Source organism: Rosa chinensis, chromosome 4 (assembly GCF_002994745.2).
Source record: "Rosa chinensis cultivar Old Blush chromosome 4, RchiOBHm-V2, whole genome shotgun sequence".
Taxonomy (NCBI): Eukaryota; Viridiplantae; Streptophyta; class Magnoliopsida; order Rosales; family Rosaceae; genus Rosa; species Rosa chinensis.
In genome coordinates, this window is record NC_037091.1 from 35,350,926 (window position 1) to 35,360,094 (window position 9,169).

The 9,169-nt window shown below is 41.3% G+C and overlaps 1 protein-coding gene across 1 annotated transcript; it reads left to right on the forward strand.

Annotated features, from left to right (window-relative positions):
* The first annotated feature begins 4,553 nt into the window (after positions 1 to 4,553).
* Positions 4,554 to 7,582, forward strand: LOC112200325 (GPN-loop GTPase QQT2). The gene is made up of 6 exons (XM_024341350.2): positions 4,554 to 4,876; positions 5,097 to 5,205; positions 5,371 to 5,597; positions 5,962 to 6,252; positions 6,720 to 6,925; positions 7,063 to 7,582. The coding sequence occupies exons 1-6, from the start codon at positions 4,763 to 4,765 to the stop codon at positions 7,331 to 7,333; spliced, it is 1,218 nt and encodes a 405-aa protein (XP_024197118.1). The 5' UTR covers positions 4,554 to 4,762; the 3' UTR covers positions 7,334 to 7,582.
* Positions 7,583 to 9,169: the final 1,587 nt, after the last annotated feature.

Below are 9,169 nucleotides of genomic sequence, written 5' to 3' on the forward strand. Positions count from 1 at the left end.
GTGAGAAGAAGCAAGAATCGAAAATTGATTCCAGGACTTAGCAAGACCGTAACCATTGCAGCATCTGGAGCTGCAGCCGTCTTGGGGCGCCATAGGGCCGCCCAAGTCCCATGTGGTGACGCCATTAATGGCGCCAACCATGAGCATAACACCATGGTTGTTCCTCCTAGTGGCTATGACGCCACACACACCAATTTCTATGGCTCTAACGCCATAATGGGAGATGTAGTCACACACTTTGCTTCTAATAGCGCTACAGACGCTCAGGCCCAACCAAAATCCTCATTGGTTGCCTCTAAGGCCCCTCGCTCTTTCTGCAAAGCCTGTTCCTTCGGGAAATTAAGACCGAGACCGTCCTACGCAAAGGATCCCAAAATACTCATTTCGTTCTTACAGAGGATCCAAGGGGATATCTGTGGACCAATTCAACCACCATGCGGACCTTTTAAATACTTTATGGTATTGGTTGATGCATCGACACGCTGGTCACATGTCGCGCTACTGTCCACTCAAAATGCTACTTATGCTAAACTCCTCGCCCAGATTATCCGTCTACGGGCTCACTACCCTGACCATCCTATTAAGTCAATTCGACTTGATAATGCTGGGGAGTTTACATCGAAGACATTCGATGACTATTGCATGTCACTGGGGATTGATGTAGAGCATCCAGTTCCCCATGTTCATACCCAAAATGGTCTCGCAGAAGCCGCTATCAAACGACTACAGATGATAGCACGGACATTGGTTATGCGCACCAATCTCCCTGTTTCTGCTTGGGGATATGCAATATTGCATGCAGCGACGCTAATTCGTCTCCGACCCACTGCCACCCAATCTTACTCTGCGTTACAGCTAGTGACTGGATACGAGCCTGATATCTCGCACTTACGCATCTTTGGGTGTGCCATTTATGTGCCTATTACGCCGCCACAGCGTACTAAGATGGGTCCACAACGACGAATGGGCATTTATGTTGGATATGAATCTCCAGCGATAGTCCGCTACCTTGAACCCTTGACAGGCGATCTCTTTACCGCTAGATTTGCGGATTGTCACTTTGATGAGACAGTCTTCCCATCGTTAGGGGGAGATAAGAACACATATGTTCAACAGGAACGACAGGAATTGTCGTGGTCTGTCCCCACTATGTCTCATCTCGATCCCTGTACCGCACAGTCCGAACTTGAAGTGCGAAGAATAATCGAGCTCCAGAACGTAGCAGACACTCTGCCTGATGCGTTTTCTGATGTTGCCAAAGTGACGAGATCACACATACCTGCTGCAAACGTGCCTGCAAGGATCGATGTCCCAAATACTGGACATCACACCTCTCCTGTGACACCAGGAGATGGCGCCATTGCCCAACATGGCAATGATGTGGCATCTATGGCCGCAGGTCCCGCAAGAAAGCGCGGTAGACCGATTGGTTCGAATGATACTCGCCCTAGAAAGAGAGCGAACGAGGCACAAACAAATCCTTTGATCATCGATACTCAAAATCTGTCCCATGACAATGTTCCGGATTATGGTTATGTCCAAGAGACATCTTTGGGGGACGCCTCATTGTCAGAACCTATCCCTGAGAACGTAGAGATCTCTGTTAATTACACTAGTGTACATGAGACGTGGGAAAGAAACTCCATCATCATTGATGATGTATTCGCGTATTCAGTGGCGCGTGAGATTATTGAGACCGATGACATCGAACCACGCTCCGTTGATGAATGTCAACATAGAGCCGATTGGCCAAAGTGGAAAGATGCGATCCAGGCAGAACTTGATTCTCTAGTGAAAAGAAAGGTATTTGGACCAGTTGTGCCAATACCGCCCAACACCAAACCAGTTGGTCACAAATGGGTATTCGTTAGAAAGCGTAATGAGAAAAACGAGATTGTAAGGTACAAAGCTCGCCTTGTGGCGCAAGGTTTCTCACAACGCCCTGGAATTGACTACGAGGAGACATATTCTCCCGTAATGGACGTCATAACGTTCCGCTACCTTATCAGTTTGGTGGTTTCCGAAAAACTGAACATGCAGCTTATGGATGTGGTTACTGCGTATCTATATGGGGATCTAGATACAGAGATATACATGAAGATTCCAAACGGAATTCAGTTACCCAAATCAAGTGGCTCTAAACCACGGAGCGCGTTTGCAATTAGATTGAAACGCTCACTATATGGATTGAAACAATCCGGACGGATGTGGTATAACCGTCTAAGTGACTACTTGATTGGAAAGGGATATGTCAACAATGAACTATGCCCATGTGTGTTCATAAAAGGGACAAGTTCAGGATTTGCAATAGTAGCGGTTTATGTCGATGACATGAACATAATTGGCACCCTTAATGAGTTAAGGGAAACCGCTGAACACTTGAAATCCGAGTTTGAGATGAAAGATCTTGGGAAAACACGGTTTTGCCTCGGTTTAGAACTTGAGCACCGTAGAGATGGTATCCTGATTCATCAATCAGCTTATACCCAAAAGATGCTTAGGCGTTTCAACACTGATAAGATTAAGCCTTCAAGCACCCCAATGGTCGTCCGTAGTCTTGATCCAAAGAAAGATCAATTTCGTCCAAAAGATGACGATGAAGAAGTGCTAGAGGCAGAAGTGCCCTACCTAAGTGCAATAGGCGCATTATTGTACTTAGCACAATGCACAAGACCGGATATCTCATTCGCTGTGAACTTGCTAGCTGGATATAGCTCTGCGCCTACACGACTCCATTAGACTGGTGTTAAAGATATCTTTTGATACCTAAGTGGTACGATCGATATGGGCTTGTTCTATCCCTTCAGAGAGAAGATGGATTTGGACCCATCAAGTGCCAGGGACGCCACACATGGTGGACTGCGTTCCCTCTCCCCATCCCAAAACGATATAAGTGTTTTGGAAGGTTTTGCTGATGCCGGGTACCTCTCTGACCCACACAAAGGTCGCTCCCAAACTGGTTATGTTTTCACCATGGGAAAAACCGCGATATCTTGGAGGTATACAAAGCAGACCTTAGTCGCCACCTCTTCGAATCATGCAGAGATTATTGCTCTTCACTAAGCAATTCGTGAATGTATATGGCTTCGATCCATAGTTACGCATATTCGAAGTAATTGTGGTTTGAAGTCTACCACAGATGAGCCAACGAGTATTTATGAGGATAATGCTGCTTGCATTGAACAAATGAAGCAAGGCTACATCAAAGGCGACAACACCAAGCATATATCGCCTAAATTCTTCTACAATCAGCAACAACAGAAGCTCCTCAAGATCAAAGTAAACCAGGTTCGATCTGAGGACAATGAGGCAGACTTGTTTACTAAGTCATTGCCCAAATCCACGTTCGAGAAACATGTGGCAAGAATTGGCTTGCGGAAATTATCTGAACTCCCATGATCGTAGTCATCAGGGGGAGGCGCAGACATCAGGGGGAGATGTCTACATGTTCAGCTCAAAATGTGAAGGGTGTGTTGTGCTCTTTTTCCCCTTCGACCGAGGTTATTTTTGTCCCACTGAGTTTTTGTTACTCGGCAAGGTTTTTAACGAGGCAACGAGAGAAGCACCACGTTTGGACAACACAAGGGGGAGTGTTTAAGGATATCTCTATTTGTGTTTGGCCCAAACTCTAAGTTACTTGACCTAGTGGTAATAGGGTTAAATTAGAAGGATCTAGATTCCTATTCAATGTACGATTACTTTCCTTGTACGATTGAAATTCTATGTATTGTAATCCTCTATATAAAGAGGCCCCTATTATCAATGAGAATACACAGCAAATTCCTCTCAAATTCAGTTTCTCTAAAACAAAAATAAAATAAAATAAAATAAAAGATAGAGTTATAACAAAATTCCCACCAGCATCAAACACAAAACCTCTAGTAGCCAAGCCACCAGCAGATCTGACAAAACCATAACAACAAATTACCAATTGAAAAGATGAGACTTTGAGCAATTGCATGCCGCCAGACGAAACCACAAGTGAACGTAGAGCATAACCGATAAGGCGTCCCCTTTTAGACCGTAAGACTAGAGACTCCCATCAATGCTTACGAGAAATTTAAAGAAGACCATGATGTTGACGTAGAGTGCCACAAGATGCCCTCAAACTTTGAGCGGCAACACCTAGAGTTAGGATTCATCAACATTTGATAAAGAAAAACTGAACATGCCATGCTCGAAAAACTGACACCGTTTTACTTCACCACAAAGGACTAAGATTTATTGCCACCAACTCTCAATATTGGCAATTAAAAATTAAAAAAAAAAAATCTAAAGAGAAAAATGAGTCTCTCTCTAAAAAATAAAATAAAGGTTTCCAATTTCCATTTTCGATTAAAATTTCGATACTTAGGGTTTATAAATTTTGAAAGAAATTTGAAATTTTTGATTAAATTTCGATAAATATTGGTAGTTAACTATTAATTTTGAAAATATTTACGATTTCGATCAAATATAGATAAAATTAAATTATGAAAAATTTCGAACAAATCTTAACCCACCCAAGACACTATGGGAGTATGGGTCATGGGTCATGGGTCATGGTACCCTTTTCAGTTCTCACCGCCTCTGTTTTTATTCTCAGAAGCAACTCTGTAACCAAGTGTCATATTTGGCCTCCCCTCCCCTCTCCTCTTTCTACCGCCTACACACTGCTTAGTTCAAAGCCCTCCTCCCGCTTTCTCTCTATTCTCTTCCCCGCCGCCGATAACCCATATATTCCTCTTTCCGGCGCAGAAACGACCGCCAAGCTTTCACGCCGATGGACATTGATTCCGATTTCCAGAAAATGAACATCGCCTCACACCAACAACAGGTTGGGGGAGCTTCATCGGTGCCAATGGAGGCTGAGGAAGACGACCCGTCCGTCGTCAAAGTAATCATTCTCTCTCACTCTCTCCCTCTCTCCCTCTCTTTTCAACCGCACACGCAGGCCTAGGGTTTCGTTTCTCAAGCTTTCTATTTGTTAAGAAATCATTGTTCTTTGGGCAAATTTGCAAAATTAGGTTTAATTTTCTTTTCCTTTTGTAGTCAATTTTGTTCTTCTTGTACTTAATTGTGTGTGATTAAGCTGGGCTTTGGCTGTGGAAAATCAGGGTAAAGAGGCTGAGGACCTCCATGGTTCAATGGAGAAACTTAATATTGAGGAATCATCCACCAGCTTCAAGAAAAAACCTGTAATTATTATTGTTGTAGGCATGGCAGGTAATTTCATTCGATTTTGTATGCTCTGTTCTGGTCATTACGATTGATATGCTTCTCTGCTTGATTCATTCTCGGTTTCATTTTAGTGAAGATTGTTATGTTTTTTGTGCGACCTTGCATTCTAATGGAGTTGGAAGATTGAAAATGTGTTGTGGGTTCGTGTAGGGAGTGGTAAAACAACCTTTCTTCATCGTTTGGTTGCCCACACTCATCAATCCGGTATTCGTGGCTATGTGATGAACCTTGACCCGGCTGTGTTGACTCTTCCATTCGGTGCAAACATTGACATCCGGGATACTGTTAAGTACAAGGAAGTGATGAAACAATTCAACCTTGGACCTAATGGTGGGATTTTGACCTCGCTCAATTTGTTTGCGACCAAGTTTGATGAGGTAAAATCTTTCCTGTGAAATATTTGCCTCATATCCTTTATTGTAGGATGTTTTGGCTCTATGCCTCTGTGGATGTGTCATACTGCCATTCTGTAACTCAGTGTTATTTGTAATCAACAGTAACTATCATATTGAATTGTGTGTTGCATTGTTCGACTTGATGTTTGTTTTACTGGTTGAAATTGTTTACATATGTATGGAAATCTTTCCCTTCATTGCTTGGTGCTGGTTGTATCCATTTGATTTTGCTCTTTTTTCACCAAAACATTTGATCTCATGTCGTTCTTTCAGCTCATGCATTATATTTTATTCTTCTTTTTATCCCCCCAACCCAAAAAGTGATCATCATACTCGTCGATTTCAGGTTATCAACGTTATCGAGAAGCGAGCAGATCAGCTTGATTATGTTCTTGTGGACACTCCTGGTCAGATTGAGATATTCACTTGGTCAGCATCTGGTGCTATCATCACAGAAGCATTTGCTTCAACATTTCCTACTGTTGTGGCTTATGTAGTCGATACACCTCGCTCGGCTAGCCCAGTTACTTTTATGAGCAACATGCTTTATGCTTGTAGTATCCTCTACAAGACAAGACTCCCCCTTGTGCTGGCATTCAACAAAATTGACGTGGCTCAACATGAATTTGCTTTGGAGGTATGTTTATACCTGGGTTAAAGTAGACAACTCTATTTGAATGCATGCAGTGACACACACTATTATATGGCTGAATATGGTTTGGAAGCTTTTAGGGTAAAAATGGATGTTTCAGTTCGGATTCCTTTTATGTCTATCCTGTTTAGCTGATAACGAAGTAATTATTCACTAAACAGTATGGCTTCCAGAATACTTGTAGTGCACTTAAGATGCAGCTGTCTCCTGTGAATATCCTGGACTATTTGATTCCTTCTTTGTAGCTATTTCATCAAGACAATCTAAATTACTGTCGTGCACTTAAGCTACAGCTGTTTTTGCCTACGTTGTCTTGGTCTTCCAATTTTTTTTTTTAATAATTATAATTATTCCTTTTTTTTTTCCTTTCATTTTTCAGTGCCAACTCAATGATGTGATGAGTACATTTTTGATTTTATCATGACATTTTATTGAAAACTGTTGTGATGCAGTGGATGCAGGATTTTGAGGCATTTCAAGCAGCAGTGAGTGAAGACCACTCATACACTTCAACTTTAACAGAGAGCCTCTCCCTTGTATTGGATGAATTCTATAAGAACTTGCGGTCTGTTGGAGTGTCTGCTATTTCTGGTGCTGGAATGGACGCCTTCTTTAAGGCTATTGAAGCAAGTGCTGAGGAGTACATGGCCACCTATAAGTATGTCCTGAACCTGACAACCTTTCCACACTTTTTTATACTTGAGTGCCAGTTTATGTCTATTTTTCAGCTATGGACCATAATTGTCAGTCCACATCCAGTTTTTATAAAGTTTGTTCTTGTTGTCTTTTGTGTAGGGCTGATCTGGACAAGAGACGTGCAGAAAAGGAGCGTTTAGAGGAGGAACATAGGAGGGAGAACATGGAGAAGTTGAGGAAGGATATGGAGCAATCCAGGGGAGAAAATGTGGTCTTGAGCACTGGTTTGAAGGACAATGGAGAGAGGAGCAAAGCCATGATGGATGAGGATGAGGATGAGGAACTGGACGAGGATGAGGAGATAATAACTGAAGATGAGGATGTCATAGATGAGGATGAAGATGATGAAGATAGCAAGTTCCCCTTTTAGTGATGATGCTTCTTTACTGGGTGGATGATATCTTTTGCAGCAAGCAGACTTTGTAAGTATTAGCAAACTAACTAGTTACCAAGGGGTGGATTTGACTATCATTTTAGATGTTCCACACCTTTTTGCTGTGTTGAAACTTGATAGCAATGCCAGTGTTTTGAATACTTTGTGATCATTCTTCAACATTTTGGTGGTTGAAAATGAAATCAGGTCTCTCTTAATACGTGAATTATTATTGATGGATTTTGATGCCCCTTGTGTAGTAGTGTTGTGTATCGTAAGCCTTCATCATCAAGAGATTTTCATTTGCTTTTTTGGAGATGCTTTTACAACTTGTAGAAATACTTGAATAGGGTGATCATAGCACATAGATTGTACGGGTGTAAGAATAAGATCAACAACAAATAGGCTGCGCTAATTCTTTCTGATCAATGGTTATAATGTGGCTTTGGGGCAGAGGATCAATTTTAGTCAAATTATTATGCAGCATTATCTTGCTGGATTACTGAAGTGGAGTGTGTGCCTTACCATGGTAAGTAATAAGATCTTCCTACATAAAAAAGGGATTTTTGTTACTTGAAGGATATGCTTTGTAAGAAATTATAGGCGTGGACATGAAAGCTGACGGGGGAGTTCATTATCAAGGTAGTGGCATGCGAAGAGTTGTTTCCTTTTGCAAGTGGGTTTCTGCAATGAATTACAACAGATGTGTACTTCTTTCTTTTGGAGGTCGTAGGAAGATCATCGTAAAATCCATCGAAAATCTTGTGAAGGTCGTAGGAGATTTGGGATTCGGCAATCTCTGCGCTTTTAATCTAGCCATGTTGGCCAAGCAATCTTCAAGGATTATCCAAAACTGTAACTCCCCGTGTCAAATTTTAAAGCCTGTTATTTCCATGCGAAGTCTTTTTGGGATGCCTCTTTGGGTTTAGCTCTCTTTCACACTCTGATCTTGTAAGTTCTTTGTTTTGGATTGCGCTGGAGGTTGGTAACGGGAACAATATTGCCATATGGGAGCACTGTTGCATACCACGTTCTCATAATTTTCGACCCTAATTCGCATTCGTAGTCCCACTACTGTTCAGTTTGTCTCCCAACTCTTTGAAACTACAACTCGTCAACTTGTTCATGGGATACAACACCTCTTTTTTTTATTTTATTTTATTTTATTTTTATTAAGAAGAGAAGAAACAAGTAACTACAACAAGGAACCTCTAATTACACCACTACCAAATTGATCTAGATTGAAGAAATATTTGTACTCAATATGTTAATGTTGGAATTGGAGCTATGTTGCATAATGGAAAATCTTCCATTAGCTACAGGACCCCAAACAAATTCATCCTTGATTGTCGTAAAAGGAATGGGAACACTTATAATTGAATTCACCGTATCATGATGCAAAACATTAGAAAGTTTATTAAAGTTCCAGCAGCCATTAGCAATAAAGCTTGTAGATGAACACTATAAATCACAAACATTTTCATCCAAATTAACCAAGTGTCAATGATTGATATCTACCAGATTGATAATAGGGAAAGGAAAAGGCCAGTTGAAAGTCCAAAATTTAATGTCTTTACCATCACCAACAGTCAAACGCATACCTTGAAAAATAAGATCTCTAGAGTCTAGAAATCCTTTACAAGCTAAAGAATGATTAGCTTGTTATTAAGGACGAAAAAAGAATGCTTCCTAAGATATACTTTTCTAAACTAAATTCACCCAAAGACTATCTTGATTGGAGTTGATTCTCCAACCAAGCTTAGCTAAAGCTTCATTCAAGAAATCAAGGGGTTTAATTCCAAGCCCTCCCATAGACTTAGGGAGACAAAATTG